Genomic DNA, 20,563 nt, shown 5'->3' with positions numbered 1-20,563 from the left:
GGGCACGGCGCCACACTGCTCAAGGAATAGAAAGCATTGGAGTCGACGAGTCAACTCACACTTGCTGCAGCGCGCTAAAGGAACGTCGCCGCCGTGTGCTCGCCGACCACAAGCCTTCTATTTTTCCGGATGTCGCAAGCGTATTTTCATGAAGCTCAAGAAATTATACGGCTCAGACAGGAAATTGGGGGTCGGCGTACGAGGTGGATCCAGTACATTTCAAAATAAAACTGTTTTGCGAACTCTGTTTTTTTTAAATTCATAAAATCATCACATATCTCGGCACTTCAACCTACAGGCCTTCCATTTCAGCTAACGACCGTATTGGCCCAAATATAAGAGTGTTTTTTGCATTGAAATAAGACTGAAAAAGTGGGGGTTGTCTTACATTCGGGGTCTAGACATTATACCCATTCACAACGCTAGATGGCGCCATATATCTTTAAAGCGAATGCTGAACTTGACTCCCGAGGCCAAACCGAACCCCTGTCACAAATAAGAAAAAAAAATAGCGGTAGCACGGAGAAGAAAAATAAAAAATAGCGGTAAGAAAGAAAAGAGAGGAAAATAAGAGAAGAGATAACAGAAAATGGAGAAACGTAGTGACAATCTGGAGAAAAGTGGGTCGAAGATTGGTCAGGTTAACCGGCAGCTGAGGTGAAGTTATGATGCAAACTTCAAGATAATGGTGATAAATGAGGCAGAGTCTTCAAACAATTTGTTAGAAAAATGTATATATATGTTATCATGCGTTCTCTAATCAATGCTTTACCGCAATATTACTGCAATATATGCTTGCTGTTTGGCCTTGCTGTTTTTATGATGTACCACAGAAGAGAAAAGGTACGGCTGGGCCAGGAGAGAGGTTACAGCTGGGTCAGACAGGACGCAGCTGACAACTCAGCAAAAAGAAGACATCTACCGAGACAGTTCCTTCTTAACAAAGACCACTTTGTTAGACAACATGCCTCATTGCTGTCTTGCACCTCAGATGAACCTACAAGTGACCATCAAAGTCTGGGTTTTCCAAACTATCTTGATCGTAAGATTATGTTGGTGCGTATCCAGTAATAAATAACCTAGCTTGTCTCATCCTACACAAGGTCGTAAAACATCCCTTGCTATGTTTTGACTAGAGATCAAGGGCTTTCTCTTCTCAACTCAAACTCCTTTTCCTCACATGTTCTTATTAGTATGTAACACCTGGTGATTTTTTTGCTTACGAGGCAAAGCCCACGTGCTTCCCCCTTCCTTTAGGGGCTTTTGTCTCATAATTGTGGGTAGGGCAAATCCAAATAAAAAGAGCGGGAGTGTACACAGATATTTAGTGTAGTGAGATTGTTGTAAGCTATCTGTACTGCACTCCTCGCGAGAAAAGACTTGATATTCTGTCTCACTTGTGGTTTGTTTGCTGTTGCTCTTCTCTTAATAGTTGTTCAGTCAGCGAATCAAACCTGACAGAAATTGGGGGCTCGTCCGGGATCTCGACACACCTTGAACGGTTCCAGCGGACTCTTCGACACAGGCGAAAATCCTCGGCCGAGGTTAACAAAAGCCCTTTGACGGGACTGTCTCGATCAGTCCGGCTGGACACCAGGAGGGTTGACGAGATTATCCGAGGAGGAGAATCAGCAGACTGTGAGTAGGAATATTAATTCTACTAAAAAGGAATGAATGAGCAGTGACAAGAGGTCACTTAAAACCTTGAGAATTCTAGACCCTATCAAGTGCAATTAGAAACAGTTAAATTCCGCTGGGGCGTTGTGGAGCCCCCTAACTTACACGTTAGTTAAATTCCGCAGTGGGAGGGGCGGACTCCTCTGTTTTTCTAATGAAGTACAGGCAAATAGGAGCAGTTAAATTCCGCAGGGGCGTTGTGGAGCCCCCTAACTTGTACGTTAGTTAAATTCCGCAGTGGGAGGGGCGGACTCCTCTGTTATTCCTAAAAAAACGCGCGTAGTGTGTTTGTGTTTGTGTACGGTTTGACTGAGAGTGATCTCATTTGAGCGCTCCTCTATATAAACACACAAGATTGTAAACAGTGGCTTTGTGTGGGGGCAGAGGCAAGAACTCTCCGCTCCCTTCGGGGAGATGAAAGGAGACTTACCACACATCGAATTCTTAACCACTGTCCTGTGAATAAAGTTGGTTTTAGGACACTGTAGGTGCCATTCAAACTACCAACTCCAAAATTTAGAAAAATGAACCATGGGAAATTTAGATAGTAAGCGAAAGTCCCTACCCCGACATGAACTAAAATGCAAAGATTGGAAAATAATTGAAAGGCAGGATCCCGACCGACTTAAAAAAGATTTCGATAAATGGGTTAAAAAATATAAATTTGAGGGAGAACTAGAAGTACAAGAGCGGGAAGAGAAAACACATGCTACAAATCCAAAACTAAAGATCATAGCGAAGTTGTATCCGCAAATACATGACACACACAAAATTGAGGAATCACCTCCTCCTTATGGGTTGATGGACAGAGCCACTAGGCAGAAAAGCCCGCTAGAAATGGATTGGTCAAAGGAAATCAGAGCAAATTTTACAGAAATAGGGAGAACAAAGCAAAATGATAATGAAACCTTTGATGAGTATCGAGTGCGCATGACAAAAGTGTTTAAAACACACAGTGGAAGATAATGCGCCTCAAGGTGCTTATCAACAGCAATTAAAAAATGCCATCCACGCAGGGTCCAGACCAGCAATACAAGGCTGGGTGATCAAACATTATATAGGCATGAACACCGGAACTTTGGAGGAATACATAAATCATGCCCTCCATGCGGAAAAAGTAGTAATAGACAAACAAAAACGAAAACGAATGAAAGCTACAAAAGACACTTTTCTGGTAGACCAGGATAGTGACACTTTTTACCAAAATGCAGGCAGAGGACAGAAAGGCCAGAGAGGGCGAGCAATGTCTAACAGAAGAGGCTTTAGAGGCCGAGGAAGAGGAGTAGTGCAACCTCCAATAGAATGCTGGAATTGCGGAGAAAACGGTCACATGGCACGTGACTGCACAAATTAACAAAGACAGTTATGGCTAGGCCAAAACCAAATCAAATCAGGTTTCCATGTAATGAAGTGGGAACCTGGCTGCCAAAATTAAAGAGAAATTAGCTTAAATATACAGGAGATATTTGTGTTAAAAGGATAAAGTAAGATAAAGAAACACTGAAGTTAAAATTGGCTAAATAAATGGAAAAGAATTACAAATAGCTTCTAAAAGTAAAATAAAGAATAAATCTGACAAGACGAGCAAAAAGGTGTTCTTAGTGGGATCTATGTGGTCTTACACGTATGTTGTGCGTCATCCTTTTGTGTTGGTGTGTGTGCGTGTGCGCGCAGAGGATCCTCATGAATGGGTGTGTATATGTGTGCGCGAGTGAGATGTGTGTCCTATGGAAGACATCAGTAATGGAGAATGTTCAGGAAGCTGTTTAGGAATAATAGGAAAATTGAGAAGTGGGCAATAATGTGTTTAAGTTGGTTGGAGAAATTGAGATGAGCAGTGTGTGGCAGAAAGTGACTAGAACGGTGGCTTGATAGGACGAGAATAAGAGACAGCAAATGTTGTGTAGAAGACAGTGAAAGATGTCGAATGTGAACATGACGAAGGGCGCAACAGCAAAGCTGGCCTGCCCTTTGAGAGGGCGAGACTGATAAGCGTGCCTGCGCTCGCGCGTTGTCGCGGGGCGGGGCTGTGCGCGTGGGCCTTTGCTATGCTCGTGTGGGCGGTGGGCCGGCATCATGGTTGTTACAGGAAATGGCCAGCCTGTGACCAATCAACATTGATGCTGCGCCCCCCCTCGCACGAGGGGTGCTATGGCTGCGGGCGAAGCAGGGAAAGTGTGAGTTTCTCAGAGAATGTTTGAATATTTGAAACAGGGTGATGCTTAAGGAAGATGTGACAATATTTGCATGAAGGATAAAAGGCGCTGATGAGAAAAAAAGTGTAATCAAAATGTCAAAATAGAGGATGACGTTTGCGCAGCGTTGTTTGTTGGTATTGTTTGTGAGCTGTGTCTCTGCTGTAAGTTTTTGTGTTGTCTGTGTGCTGTCAGTGTTGTGTTAAAATTGGCTAATGTAGGTGCACAAAAGAATTTGCTAGACTGTAGTCTATCTGATTTGCACCGCAAAACAAAAGCAATTTTGTGAAAATAAGAAGAAAAGAAAGGCAAGCAATTTTTTTGTGGGCAGAAACTGGTCCACACTGCATTAATGCCTAGCCCTGATGAAACAAAATTTGAAAGATGGAAAGAACTTGCTTTCTGGAATTGGATGAAGCAAAATTATTAAATAACAACATTTCAAAGCTAAATTTAGAAGAAATAGTCGATTGGTTGTGTCAAGACTACACAAGTTTTTACATTTGAGAATAAGAGAGTGATTGAGTTAGTTAAAGTTAAGAAACAACAACAATTGACTATTATATTAATTTACTGGCGGTTATTTTGTTGGTTTTTATCTTTTTATCTTGATTGGTTTGGCACCTTGAGGGAGAAAAGATTAGGATGTGGAACACGGGTTGAGACAACCAGTTACACAAGCAAAGCATGTATGCACTGGGACACTGAGAAGCATTTTGAAAGGTGTGTCAAATTAAATGAAGATGAAATCATATGTAGTAATACAACACTTTACTACATATGGATGCTCTAAATCATACAATTGAGTAAAATAAAACATACATTTTGATTTTCATTCAAATTGCTAAGATTCTTGTGATAAACGATGAGAGAATGATTGAAAAGAAACTACAAGAAACTACAAGAAACTACAACTAAGCTAGTTGTGGAAGCAGTCCAATTGCCACGAAAAATAGCTATATGCACGTGTGCAGGGCACACATGAGACTGATAAGGTGCCAAGAGGTAACAAGCTTGCGGACGGAACCGCATAGCTGTAGTGCAAAAGACGCTTCAAATTTTGTACACACAAGAAGCAGATTAAATTACTGAAACATTTTTAAAGATGTGCAGCGATAAAGTCCATAGACTGAAATTCAATTATGGACGAAAAGAGGGGCAAGAGTGGACAATGGTATCTATAAATGACCAGAAGACTGACCTATCCTACAAAAAACCTATACAAGTGGGCAGCAATATTGAGCCATGGTTGTGTGTCGCATGGCTCAAGAGGGGGGATAATGGGGCAGTTCAGTCAGCTTTATACAACATATGAATTGATTCATATTCAAAACATTTATAAAACAAAATTTTTGTAGAGTTTGTTTAACATGTGCTAAACACAATCCACAGGGTTATAATGCCTGGTCATAATAGATGCATTCTCAAAATGGTTTGAATTGGCTTCAACAAAAACACTGAATGCCTTAACAGTGGCAAAAAACGTTATGTAAAGAAATAATACCGAGATATGGGATTTCAGAAATTAATTCTCATGACAGGACTGGTATAAAGTGTGAAAATGTGCAGGGAAAAAACTGGAAGATCATGGACAAAATGTTTAGACCTCGTCAAACTGTTCATAAATATTACAATTACTGTGGGTTTAACCCCGTATAAAATTGTTTGGGCGACAATATAGATTACCATGTTTTGGAACCAAGTGGGAAACTAAGGATGATTAAAATTTGGTAGAAATAAAAAAGAAAAAAGGAAACAATGCTGTTTAAAAGATCAATTTGACCTTTGCAGGATGATCTGCTGTGTCGGATCTGAACTGCAATGAAAATATGATGTTTATATGTGTACTTTGTCAACAAGCACTGTAGATGTTAAAGAATGGGATGATTATATCTAAAATTAATGTGGATATTTTGTTTCAGGTAACTATAAGAGTTACTGAAAAACGAAACAATTGATTGCTAATGGCAAAACAAGCTGTAAAGACAAGAAGCAAAAATTGAATATGTCATATGTATGGATTTGCGACCGATTCTTTATGTTGTATCGTTGCCATTGACCAAAGATTGTGTGAAATCTGTCACATCTACTGATTGTGAAATGTGTGACAGAGCATTCTATACAGTAATATCCATTGAAAAAAGAAAGAAGTAGCCATTGCTTTCAGAGAATGTAGTCAAGCTAAATTGTATATGTATCAACATGCCAAGATCTGGGAAAAAGCTGGAAAAACAAACAAACAAAATGTCTTTAAATTTGAGAGGCGACGATGATCTGACTGAAATTGATGCAATCAGAGTCCCCAGAGGAGTTCCTGATTAATAAGAATTAATTGACCAAATTGTAGCAGGATGGGAGTCTTCCATTTGCTGGTGGTGTACGATGAACAAGAACGTCGACATGATGAATTACAACCATTGCAACATGCAGAAATTGGGCAAAGGACACAAGCGGGACTTGAGGCAGTGCACGAACAGCTAGCCACGCCTTCCCTAATGTCAATCCAGAACCGCAATGCTCTTGTTATGTTGTTGTCTGAGAAAGGAAGGGTCTGCGCAATGTTCAGGGAACAATGCTGCACCTTCATCCAGAATGACACCGCCCCTGATGGGAGCCTGACGAAGGCGATTGCAAGCTTGCAATCCCTCAAAACGAGGATGAAAGAGCACAACAAGTGGATGACTGCTTTTGGGAAGTATAAAGCCCTTGTGTCCTCAATTACTGCTATACTCACCTTGTGTGGTTGTTGTTGTATTCCATGTCTCCGTGCTCTGTTTAATCGTCTCATCACTACAGCAATATCGCCCATGGAAGACAAGATGGCCGGGGTATGCCTCTAATGTCTGAACGCCAGCATGTTGATAATAACGATGGTGATGATGGAATTTTTGCACTTGGGTTTACAGACTTCTTCCCAGATCTGGGTGTTTCCGAATGATAATATCGCAACGTTTATCCTTTCTTGGTGTAAACTTATTTGTGCTCATACTTGTGATCCTACGGCTGAAAATCTTTTTGAAGTGGCCGCTTTTAGGTGATAAGATGGTCTCTGAGAACTTATGATAAACAGGAGGGAATTGTTAGAAAAATGTATATATATGTTATCATGCGTTCTCTAATCAATGCTTTACCACAATATTACTGCAATATATGCTTGCTGTTTGGCCTTGCTGTTTTTATGATGTACCACAGAAGAGAAAAGGTACGGCTGGGCCAGGAGAGAGGTTACAGCTGGGTCAGACAGGACGCAGCTGACAACTCAGCAAAAAGAAGACGTCTACCGAGACAGTTCCTTCTTAACAAAGACCACTTTGTTAGACAACATGCCTCATTGCTGTCTTGCACCTCAGATGAACCTACAAGTGACCATCAAAGTCTGGGTTTTCCAAACTATCTTGATCGTAAGATTATGTTGGTGCGTATCCAGTAATAAATAACCTAGCTTGTCTCATCCTACACAAGGTCGTAAAACATCCCTTGCTATGTTTTGACTAGAGATCAAGGGCTTTCTCTTCTCAACTCAAACTCCTTTTCCTCACATGTTCTTATTAGTATGTAACACCTGGTGATTTTTTTGCTTACGAGGCAAAGCTCACGTGCTTCCCCCTTCCTTTAGGGGCTTTTGTCTCATAATTGTGGGTAGGGCAAATCCAAATAAAAAGAGCGGGAGTGTACACAGATATTTAGTGTAGTGAGATTGTTGTAAGCTATCTGTACTGCACTCCTCGCGAGAAAAGACTTGATATTCTGTCTCACTTGTGGTTTGTTTGCTGTTGCTCTTCTCTTAATAGTTGTTCAGTCAGCGAATCAAACCTGACACAATTGCAAAGCGGCCGTGAAATATGGTGCCACAGAGTGAGTTTCGAGTGAGTGAGTATGGAGATGGAGAGCTCAAAAAGATCGCCTAAAAAATGCTCACAATCAGAGAAAAGCTTTCCGTGGTCCTCAGAGCGACCGCTTTCAAGAGTTCAACAGGATGGTGTGCGTGTACGTGGACAGTGACACTGAGCACAGCGAGGCAGAGGATGTTTGTAATGTTCTGACATGACAGATCTTAGCTACTCTCAAGTTTAAACCAGTTTGCATTATTTGATTGCAATGTTTTTCCTTATTCAGATTTGTTTCAAGACTACAATTAGAGTTAGACTTCACTTTGATGCAGTTATTGCAATTTTGTTGTTTTATCACAGTAGATAGGTTTATTTACATTTCAAAAACCAGAAGCCATTCATTTACAAATGTGATTGCACTTTAGTTTACATATTTAAATGTTCAATATTAAGATGTGATAGACAGTTTTTGCATGATTTGACATTCATAACATGCTTTTTCTCTCGAATATATTGTTATTTTCTGTATAAAAATTAAAATTGTTATTCAAAAAGTATTTTTTCAAACTTGAGTCTTGAAAAAGAGGGGGTCGTCTTATAATCAGGGTCGTCTTATATTCGGGCCAATATGGTACATCCATCCATCCATCCATCCATTTTCTGTACCGCTCAGTCCCCACGGGGGTCGCGGGTGTGCTGGAGCCTATCCCAGCGTCATTGGGCAGTAGGCGGGGGACACCCTGAACCGGTTGCCAGCCAATTGCAGGGCACACAGAGACGAACAACCATTCGCACTCGCACTCACACCTAGGGACAATATGGAGTGCTCAATCAGCCTACCAAGCATGTTTTTGGGATGTGGGAGGAAACCGGAGTGCCCGGAGAAAACCCACGCGGGCCCGGGGAGAACATGCAAACTCCACACAGGGAGGGCCGGAGGTGGAATCGAACCCGCACCCTCCTAACTGTGAGGCGGACGTGCTACCCAGAGTGCCACCGAGCCGCCATCCCGCACAAGACTTTTATAATTTTATTTTTAAACACTTTATCGTAATTTTAAACACTTTTTAAACATTTTAAAGTGTAAACGTGTCACGGCTTTGCTCTGCTCTCACTGTGCTGACGCGGCCCCACGGCAAAGCGTGAGAGCATCCACACAAGACTTTTATAATTATTTTATATTTATTATATATATATACGTATATATTATTATATATATATATTATTATACATACCGTAATTTTCTGACTATAAGTCGCGGTTTTTTTCATAGTTTGGGTGGGGGGGGCGACTTATAATAGGGAGCGACTTATATGTCTTTTTTGAAACCGCGATAAACGAACCGCGATGTAGCAAGGGATTACTGTAATTTGAATTTCAAGTGACATCAGCAGCGCGACGCGGCGTGGCGCGGCGGTTGTTTACAAAAAGGACAAAGATTGATCACGGGATGACGAAGATGACGAAGGGCCCCACGTACTACCGGCATCATTAGCGGCTTTGTTTCTAAGTGACACGGAGGATGAAGAGTTTGAAGGATTTAAGGATTTGGAGTGACACAGAAGGTTTGAAAAACTATTATGGCTTTTACGCATGCCCGGTCCTACTCTACCGAGCTCTCTTTCACCTCCGTGGCTGGAAGTCCACGCCGCCACCGCCTGGAAGTTTGTTTTGTTAAATAAAGAGCCGTTTACCAAACCCACGTCTTTCCTTGTACTTTGTTAACGCTACAATATAGTTATATACTAGATCTGTGGAATAACGACGAGGCTGATGTCAGGGCACACGCGCGCCGTTGTTGACAAAGGACGAGGAATTTGATCGATGGATTTAATGATTTAGAGTGCACAGATGGTTTGATAATATTATTGCGGATATAATAATTATTTGATATCTAATTTATATATCGTTATATGGGCCTGTGGAATATTTTGAAGTGCAAGCGCCGTCAGCGGCGCGCACCCATTGTTGACAAAGGACGATCGATGGATTTAATGAATTGGAGTGACACAGATGGTTTTATAAACGTGTGATTTATGTAATAGTTTTTTTTAATAACTCTGAATGTTTTGTCAGGCCCGTTCTCAGCTCTTCGTTTGTGTTTATGTCACGTTAGCATACCTATCGTTTAGCCTGTTGTTGCTCGTTCATGTCTGTTCTTGGTGTTGGATTTTGTCCAATAAATTTCCCCCCAAAATGCGACTTATCCTCCGGAGCGACTTATATATGTTTTCTTTCACGTTATTGTGCATTTTATGGCTAATGCGACCTATATTCCGGAGCGATTTTTAGTCCGAAAATTACGGTATATATATACACACACACACACACACATATATACACTGCTTAAAAAAATGAAAGGAACAGTTTTTTTATCAGGGTATGGCATGAATTCAATTAGACTTTTCTTGCAGAGGGGTTTTTTAATCAGTTTCAGCTGCATTGGTGTTGATGGAATTAACAACAGGTACACTAGAGGGGCAACAACGAGATGGTCCCCAAAACAGGACTGTTTTTGCAGGTGGAGGCCATTTCAAGTTCCTCCTCTTGATCTTTTTTAACAGTTTTTCTACAGGTGTTGGCTTTAGCTAGAGTCATTAACATGACTGGGAGCATGAGGCGATTTCTTAACCCTCCTGAAGTTGCGCAGATTGTCCAACTCCTCTAGGATGGCACATCCATGCGTGCTGTTGCGAGAAGATTTGATGTGTCTCCCAGTACAATCTCCAGAGCATGGAGGAGATTCTAGGAGATAGGCAGTTACTCTAGGAGAGCTGGACAGGGCCATAGACGGTCCTCATCCCATCAGCAGGACCGATATCTGCTGTTTTGTGCAAAGAGGAACAGTTTGAGCACTGCCCGAGCCTTACAGAATGACCTCCAGCAGGCTACTGGTGTGAATGTCTCTGCCCAAACAGTCAGAAACAGACTTCACGAGGGTGGCCTCAGGGCACGACGTCCTGTAGTGTGCCCTGTGCTCATTGCTCAGCACCGTGGAGCTCGATTGGCATTTGCCACAGAACACCAGAATTGGCAAGTCCGCCACTGGCGCCCTGTGCTTTTCACAGATGAGAGCAGGTTTACCCTGAGCACCTGTGATAGACGTGAAAGGATCTGGAGAAGCCAAGGAGAGCGCTATGCTGCCTGCAACATCATTCAGCATGACCGGTTCGGTGGTGGGTCAGTGATGGTCTGGGGAGGGATTTCCATGGAGGGATGAACAGACCTCTACAGGCTAGAGAACGGCACTCTGACTGCCATTAGGTATCGAGATGAAATCCTTGCACCCATGGTCAGACCCTACATTGGTGCAGTAGGTCCTGGGTTCCTCCTGATCCACAACAATGCCTGGCCTCATGTGGCAAGAGTATGCAGACAGTATCTGGAGGATGAAGGAATTGACACAAATGAATGGCCCTCACGATCACCTGATCTAAACCCGAGAGAACACCTCTGGGACATAATGTTTCGGTCCATCAGATGCCGCCAGGTTGCTCCTCAGACTTTACAGGAGCTCACTGATGCTCTTAGACAGATCTGGGAGGACATCTCACAAGACACCATTCGTCGTCTCATTAGGAGCATGCTGCGACGTTGTCAAGCATGCATACAAGTACAGGGGGGCCACACAAGATTTTGAGTTGCAGAAATTGAATTTAGGCAAAATGGACGAGCCTGCCATATCATTTTTTCACTTAGATTTTTGGGATGTCTGTATACTGAGCCCTCTGTAGGCTGAAAACCTTTATTTCCATCAAAAGACGTGGTATCCTTTTGTTCCTGAGACACTAAACTGTCCATATCAGTATAGATATCCAACTTTTTTTTTTCACCATTGAAATCTGATGTTTTCAAAGTGTTCCTTTAATTTTTTTGAGCAGTGTATATATGTACAGGACTGTCTCAGAAAATTAGAATATTGTGATAAAGTTCTTTATTTTCTGTAATACAATTAAAAAACCAAAAATGTCATTCATTCTGGATTTATTACAAATCAGCTGAAATATTGCAAGCCTTTTATTATTTTAATATAGCTGATTATGGCAAGCAGCTTAAGAAAACTCAAATATCCTATCTCAAAATATTAGAATATCATGAAAAAGTATACTAGTAGGGTATTTAACTAATCACTTGAATCGTCTAATTAACTCGAAACACCTGCAAGGGTTTCTTGAGCCTTGAAAAACACACAGCTTGGTTCAGTAAACTAAATCACAAGACACCATCATTGACACCCTCCATCAGGAGGGTAAGACACAAAAATAAATTTCTCAAAGAGCAAGCTGTTCACAGAGTGCAATTTCAAAGCACATCCACGAAAAGTATGTTGGAAGGGGGAAATGTGGCAGGAAACGCTGCACAACCAAGAGAGATGATGACCGCAGCCTTAACAGCATTGTGAAGAAGAGTCGCTTCCAGAATTTGGGGGAGCTTCAAAGACAGTTGACTGAAGCTGGAGTCCAGGTATCAAAAGCCACTGTTCACAGACGTGTCCGGGAAATGGGCTACAATAGCCGTATTCCCATGGTCAAGCCACATCTGAACTCAAGACAACGGAAGAAGCGTCTGACTTCGGCTATGGAAAAGAAGCACTGGACAGTTGTCCAAAGTCCTCTTTTCAGACGAAAGCAAGATTTGTATTTCATTTGGAAGTCAAGGCGCCAGAGTCTGGAGAAAGGCTGGAGAGGAGCAAAATCCAAGTTGCTTGAAATCCAGTGTGAAGTTCCCACAGTCAGCGATGGTTTGGGGAGCCGTGTCAGCTGATGGTGTTGGTCCACTGTGTTTTATCAAGTCCAGAGTAAATGCAGCTGTGTACCAAGAGATTCTAGACCACTACATGCTTCCGTCTGCTGAAAAGCTCTATGGAGATGATTATTTCATTTTCCAGCATGATCTGGCACCTGCCCACAGTGCCAAAACCACCAGTAAATGGTGTACTGACCATGGCATTACTGTCCTCGATTGGCCTGCCAATTCCCCTGACCTGAACCCCATCGATAATTTGTGGGGTATTGTGAAGAAGAAGCTGAAAGACACCAAACCCAACAATGCAAATGAGCTAAAGGCCGCTATTGAAGCATCCTGGGCATCCATAACACCTCAGTAATGCCACAGGCTGATTGTCTCCATGCCACGCCGCATTGATGCAGTAATCCGTGCAAAAAGATTCCCAACCAAGTACTGAGTGCATTAATGGACATTTTCAAATGTTTGATTTTGTTTTGCTGTTTTAAATCTTTTTTTTTACTTGGTCTGAGGAAATAAGCTGTGTGCCATAATCAGCAATATTGAAATAATAAAAGGCTTGCAATATTTCAGTTGATTTGTAATGAATCCAGAATGTATGACATTTTTGGTTGTTTAATTGCATTTCAGAAAATAAAGGAGTTTATCACAATATTCTAATTTTCTGAGACAGTCCTGGATATATATACATACATATATGTTAGGGTTGACAATTTATTTATGTTATCATTAGAACATTAACTAATACTTTCAAACATGTAAATACTATATTAATAGTATAAATGACATACAGGACATAATGTATCAATAATATAGATATAAATATGATACGTGTGTGTGCGTGCGTGTGTGTGTGTGTGTGTGTGTGTGTGTGTGTGTGTGTGTGTGTGTGCGTGCCTGCGTGTGTGTGTGTGTGTGCGTGCCTGCGTACATATGTAGATGTAGCTAAAGTATACATACTGTAAATATGTTTTTAGAACTCTTTTCTTATAACAACTTTTTTATAACAATGTACAAGTGTACATACTGTAAACATATACACAAGCACACACACACACGCACACACACGCACGCAAGCACACACACATATATACCGTATTGGCCCGAATATAAGACGACCCTGATTATAAGACGACCCCCTCTTTTTCAAGACTCAAGTTTGAAAAAAGACTTTTTGAACACCAAATTTAATTTTTATACAGAAAATGATTACATCTGAAACAAATGATTATAACAATATATTCGAGAGAAAAAGCATGTTATTTTGCTTCATTCAAATCATGCAAAAACTGTCTATCACATCTTAATATCTGAACATTTAAATATGTAACCAAAGTGCAATCACACTTGTAAATGAATGGCTTCCGGTTTTTGAAATGTAAATAAACCAATCTACTGTGATAAAACAACAAAATTGCAATAACTGCATTAACCATCAAAGTGAAGTCTAACTGTAACTGTAGTCTTGAAACAAATCTGAATAAGGCAAAACATTGCAATAAAATCAAAATAAACTGTTACCGCTATTGTTGGGGAGCCGGAGGACTGTGTAGGGCAGGTTTGGGCAAACTACGGCCCGCGGGCCACATCCGGCCCACGGGACAGTTTAATCCGGCCCGCCAACCCTGAATAAATTGTATTATTAAACATTTTTTTTGGTCATTTTGCCTGCAATGACTGCATTTCCCCAGTAGATGGGGAACCGCTCGCCTGCGCATTTACTACCGGAAGCCGTGTCAGAAAGCTCGGTGCACACTCACAAGTGCGTGTACGTACTCAGTAGTACGGACATGGCGCACTCGCGCTCTATTTGTATCAGTGCCGAATTTAGAGCGTGGGCTGTGACGACAGCATTCTTGTAATTCGCGCGCTGAGCTTTCAGATACAGTTTTACGCTAAAGCCACCCACAAACCTTCCCCTGGAATCCTTCCATTAAAATGAGTCGCCCAAGGAAAAGCAAGGTGGACACTGAGTGCCGAGTGTTTAAAAAAGAGTGGGCAATTTGGCTCGACGTACGCGACGTGACGTTCAGCCACATGAACATCAACATCAACCCGTCACAGATCTAGGTAAACGGACCAACACCTCGGATCTCTCCTAAGAATTGCCACAACAAATTTTACTCCAGACTGTGACGCACTAGCAAAAAAGGGAGACCAACAACACTGTTCCCACTGAAAATGAAGGGGAGGCTCTCAAGTTTGTTGTAAAAAAATGCATTTTGAATATGATTTGTACAAATAGCAGGGATTGAAACTAGTGACCATTCTCATTTTCAAACAATGCAGGATGCTCAAGGACAATGATGCACCACTTGTTTCCGACTAATCTTAACCTGTAAAGTTCTTAAGGCTTACTTTAAGGAAGTGTTTCCCGTTTCCTCACCTCTGTTACCAGGTGTTTGTGAGTTAAAACTCTGCTCTGATTTTCAGATACCCCTCACCGTGTTGCCGTTTTGATTACTTTATTTGGATGTATGCTTTCACCGATTCTTCAAGATGATATATTTGGTCAGAATGTTTGCCGTTTGATGTGATCTCATAAGATAAACATCTTTCATTAATCTGACCTGCAGGCACTGAAATGATGGAGACTGTTATTCATAATAACAGTGTCGTATTTTATGAGAATCACTGATAGCAGTTTTTCAGTGATTTTTTTTTTTTAATGCTGTTAATAAATGCATTTGTTTTCAAAAAACATTTTTTGAATATCCATGCTTTACTACCTACTAAACGCCAAAACCTTTTATGCAATGACCTTTACAGGTCGTTTATATTACTTCACACAAACACTACATCCATCTGCTCCTGGTTCGGCCCTCCGGTCCAAATTTAGAACCCAGTTCGGCCCGCAAGTCAAAAAGTTTGCCCACCCCTGGTATAGGGGGTTGGCTCGGATGGTTATGCTCTTTTCGCCCCCGGGTGTCGGTCAGAACACAGGAGGGAAGACGTAGTTCAGTTTTGATCGCTTTACTGAATTATTGGCAACAAAGTAACAGGCACTGTGGCTCATAGGGGCATACAGGCAAACTGGCAAAAGGGTATAGGCACATGTTTGGTCGTAAGTATGTGAGAGCAGCTGTGTGTAGTGTACAGAGGTGAGTCTTTGGGTGTGTGAATGTGATTCTTGTGTGTGTGATTATTGTATGAAGCGTGTGAAGAGTGTGTGTGTGTGTGTGTGTGTGTGTGTGTGTGTGTGTGTGTGTGTGTGTGTGTGTGTGTGTGTGTGTGTGTGTGTGTGTGTGTGTGTGTGTGTGTGTGGTTCTGCAACAGACAGAAATACAGCACGTAAGTCAACGCTCAACTTCTGACGTCACACAACACTGGTAGACGGCACACATTACATAACTAACTGCACGTAACAGTTCCGCTATACTAAATAACCATAAATTAATTACTCTCGGCAACACACCAAACATAAGTCATCGAGACAACAAAATACATTTGCTGGCCACCGTTAGTCGCCGTGCCGCTGCGTAACGGCTGTAGTCATGCGTGTACACTGCTCGTACGATGCGAGGCAAACTTAAAGGAGCACGCCGGAGCTGTCAATCAAACGGTGCGCACACAAACCAAACCGAAGCAAAAAAAAAACATTTTTTTTTACCAAACCCTTAATTTACTTTATCCATTTGCATTGTTAATGATTTAACTACCAATTTGTATCTGATAAAAGGTACTGCCAAATCCCAAAATAGTTTGGTGTTTTGCTACTTTCTTTAGTGTTCTACTTCTATGCTCTATTTTTTCATACACGCAAGCACTCAAGTATTAAGGAAATATAAATCAGTACCTATATGGCTCTGTCCGTGTTTTTCTCATTTTCTTTTCCCTGTCGTTCAGAGGAACTCTCTTCCACAGCATGCTCCAATCCCAGGCTCCTCTAGCAAAGCCGTCTTCATCTCCTCCACCCTGGGGCTCAATGGTGAACATCTCCCCATGGATAGCGTCGATCAAAGGAACAGTACACACCGTCCTTTTTGAATGGGAGTGAGATCAGAAGAATAGCCATTCATTCAAGAAACAAGGGGGGGGGGGGTTGAAGAATAAATACAGAAAACAGTACAAAATGGAATTGTTTTTTTTAAAGAGGATGAGACAAGGTGGAATGAAAGGATGGGAGTGGAGACACAAACAACAATGAACATTCGTTAGCAGTATGCTCTCTGCAATGATTGTACTTATAGGGCTCAGTCGTATGTTTTCTTTGTGGTTTTCTTTCTGGATTAATTGCCAATCAATCACCTTATCTAAAGCTGGAAAAGGAGTGTCAAACTGTACAGACTTGTTTTTCACAGATGCCAGATCACTTGCCTATCAAAGGAAATATTTTAATTAGCTAACCTTAGTAAACCGCCATATGAAGAAAAGAAAAAAAAGTCAGCATAGCTGTTCTCAACCCTGGTCTCTACTCTCAGTACAGATCACAATGTCATCTGCAAACATCATAGTCAATGGAGACTCCTGTCTGATCTCAAACCTCTCCATCACCACTGCAAAAAGTTAAAGTTAAAGTCCCAATGATCGTCACACACACATCTGGGTGTGGTGAAATTTGTCCTCTGCATTTAACCCATCCCCGTGTGATTTTGATCCATCCCCTGGTATATAGTCTTTGGTATGACCCGGCCGGGGTTTGAACCCACAACCTTCCAGTCTCAGGGTGGACACTCTCCACTAGGCCACTGGGCCTAAGAAAGGGCTAAGAGCTGATCCTTGGTCTACAAACCGGATTCGGTTGAAGTTGGGAAATTGTGTAAAATGTAAATAAAAAAAATTACAATGATTTGAAAATCCTTTTAAACCTATATTCAATTGAATACAATACAAAGACAACATATTTAATGCTCAAACTCATCAACTTTATTTTATTTTTCAAATAATAATTAACTTAGAATTTCATGGCTGCAACACGTGCAGTAGAAATTGGGAAAGGGCATGTTTACCACTTCGTTACATCACCTTTCCTTTTAATAACACTCAATAAACGTTTTGGAAGAGAGGAGACTCTTAGCTTCTCATGTGGAATTCTTTCCCATTCTTGCTTGATGAACCGCTTCAGTTGTTCAAAAGTCCGGGGTCTTCCCTGTCGTATTTTACCCTTCATAATCCGCCACACATTTTCAATGGGAGACAGGTCTGGACTGCAAGCGGGCCAGGGGAGAACCTGGACTCTTTTACTTCGAAGCCACGCTGTTGTAACACGTGCAGAATGTGGCTTGGTGTTATCTTGCTGAAATAAGCAGCAGCGTCCATGAAAAAGATGTCGCTTGGATGGCAGCATACGTTGCTCCAAAATCTGTATGTACTTTTCAGCATTTATGTTTCCTTCACAGAAATGTAAGTCACACCATGCCATGGGAACTAATGCACCCCCATACCAACACAGATGCTGGCTTTTGAACTTTGCATTGATAACAGTCCGGATGATCCGCTTCCTCTTTGGTCCAGAGGACATGACGCCCAGTGTTTCCGAAAACAATTTGAAAAGTGCACTCATCAGACCACAAAACACTTTTCCATTGTGCATCAGTCCATTTTACATGAGCTTGGGCCCAGAGAACCCGGCGGCGTTTCTGGATATTGTTCATAAACGGCTTTTGTTTTGCATGGTAGAGTTTTAACCCACACTGACTGATGTAGTGACGAACTGTATTTACTGACAGTGGTTTTCTGAAGTTTTCCTGAGCCAGTTTGGTGATATCCTTTACACACTCATGTCGGTTTTTAAGGCAGTGCCGTCTGAGGGATCGAAGGTCACGGTCATTCAGTCTTGGTTTCCGGCCGTGGTGCTTACGTGCAGAGATTTCACCAGATTCTCTGAACCTTTTGATGATATTATGGACCATAGATGTTGAAATCCCTAAATTCCTTGCAATTTTGCTTTGAGAAATGTTGTTCTTAAACTGTTCAACTATTTTCTCACGCAGTTGTGGACAATGTGGTGAACCTTTCCCCATCTTTGCTTGTGAATGACTGAGCATGTTTGGGGAGACTCCTTTTATACCCAATCATGGTACCCACCTGGTCCCAATTAGCCTGATCACATGTGGGATGTTCCAAATAGGTGTTTGATGAGCTTTTCTCAGCTTTCTCAGTATTTTGTGCCGCCTTTCCCAACTTCTACTGGACGTGTTGCAGCTATGAAATTCTTAAAGTTATTTATTATTTGGCAAAAAACAATTAAGTTTATCAGTTTGAAATTAAATATGTTGTATTTGTAGTGTATTCAATTGAATATGGGTTGAGAAGGATTTCCAAATTGTTGTATTTTGTTTTTATTTACATTTTGATGGAGGGAGGGAGGGACGGATGGATGGATGCTGGGGACATCTCATGTCGAATGAAGCATCGGGCGGTGGCGCAGACTGCCTATTAGGCAGTGTTTTTCTTTTCAGAGAGTTTCTTATTTAGGTCACCTCTTGATTAAAAAAAAATCCTTTCATAGGGAACTGATCTGGCATATCACCTAATACCAAGTGGTGGGTGAAAGGGACGGCCCATTCAATGGCATGTTCCCTACAGGGCGCCGTGCATTAAGCAAAAACCGGGGGGATTTTATATATATATATAAATATATATGATATATTTTGGCAAATAAAAGAGTTGACACAAAAATGAGAACACCAGATATGTATTGAATTTCACAATATTGCTCCCTTTTCCCATCCAGACCTCAATGTGGGATCTCCAGAGGTACAGTTAAACTTCCAATATACTTCATTGTTTTTACCCAGGGCACCGTAATTTAATGCATGAAATTGACCTGGATGTCCTTATTTCACACACAGCCGAATGTCACGATTTGTTTGGGGGGAAAAATGTGACGAATGTTAGCATTTAAATATGACACATTCATTTACTATTAAAAGAAACACACACAACAAGGATTAACGTCCATATAAATTCATTAATTAAATGTATTCCAGCAACTGAGTGTTGGTAGATCATATGACGGTCCTGTGCATTGTTACTGCAGGCGTCACGTCACAAAAACAAAAGACAAAAAATTTAGGATGTATACGCCGTATTGATAGCACAGCTTTTGACGTTGAAAAAGGCAGCCTCAGGAAAATCGTTTGAGAATTGAGCAAACTATGGGTAATTTTCAACGCACATACATTAACTTTGAACGAACATGACCAGCGGCAGAGCACTAGCATTAGCAACTCGCCTAACTGCACCAGCTCAGTACTGAAAGGTTTGATGGCTACAGAGTTTCAAATTGGGCGGCGGTTAGGGGTGGGTACTGAAGTTGGTACTTTTTTTCTGAAGATTGTACTATTTTGAGTATGGACAGATTTAGCTTGGTACTCTGCAAAAACATATTTTCAAGAAAGTAAAAACAACACTTCTAAATTTAAGAAAAATAATCTTTAGAAGCTAGTATTGCATTAGAAGAGTAATCTCAAATGAAGAAGACCTATCTAAATTTTTAAAGCCCTATTACAGCTAAAATTAAGACTTGCTTGAATAATGGTATGCACAATCGTTTGCATGAAATCACAGCAGGACTTTTTTTTTCTTATTTTAGGAAGGAAGACCAATCAAACCACATCTGTATTCAAGAAAGGTATCCACATCAATTAAAGTTTAAATCAGGGGTCTCAAACTCCAGTCCTCGGGGGCCGCATTCCTACATGTTTTCCAAGTTTCCCTCGTTAAACACACCTGATTCATTTGATTTTCTTTTTTTTTTTTTTTTTTTTTGTGAAGAAAATCATGGTACAACAATTTTTGAAGAAAATCTTGTCACGGATGGTTCTTTACAACATCACTTTCCTCTCTTTTCATTTTAACCTAACTGATCGCGGTGGTGCCTTTCTGGGCAGTCGGAGAAATCAACGGCAACAAAAAAAATACATCCAGCCTAGTTAAGAAATCACCAGAAAGATCACCATGACAATTGTGAATAATAAATAAATAATTATTATATATATTATATATATTATTATAATAATAAATAATTGTGATAAATAACTGGAACATCACTCAAATATTGGTGATCCCGTTGAGAGTCTCACATATTTCTTCACTATCGAGTTTGCTACTGCATGCGCAGTGATACTGACCGGCAGAATAACATCCGGTTGTTCCCAAAGATGATCTTTT

At 41.1% G+C, this 20,563-nt stretch overlaps 1 protein-coding gene across 4 annotated transcripts in view; it reads right to left on the bottom strand.

Annotated features, from left to right (window-relative positions):
• The window catches only part of galnt7 (UDP-N-acetyl-alpha-D-galactosamine: polypeptide N-acetylgalactosaminyltransferase 7), a 209,064-nt gene that overhangs the window by 91,723 nt on the left and 96,778 nt on the right, over window positions 1–20,563 (bottom strand). For all 4 annotated transcript variants that reach the window (XM_037254645.1, XM_037254616.1, XM_037254636.1 and 1 more), the window contains exon 7: window positions 16,245–16,427. In XM_037254645.1, the coding sequence (XP_037110540.1) occupies window positions 16,245–16,427 (183 nt within the window). The remainder of the gene's footprint in view (window positions 1–16,244; window positions 16,428–20,563) is intronic.

Source organism: Syngnathus acus, chromosome 1, assembly GCF_901709675.1.
Source record: "Syngnathus acus chromosome 1, fSynAcu1.2, whole genome shotgun sequence".
NCBI lineage: Eukaryota > Metazoa > Chordata > Actinopteri > Syngnathiformes > Syngnathidae > Syngnathus > Syngnathus acus.
Note: the sequence above shows the minus strand (reverse complement) of the source record. Positions and strands in the feature narration are given on the sequence as shown.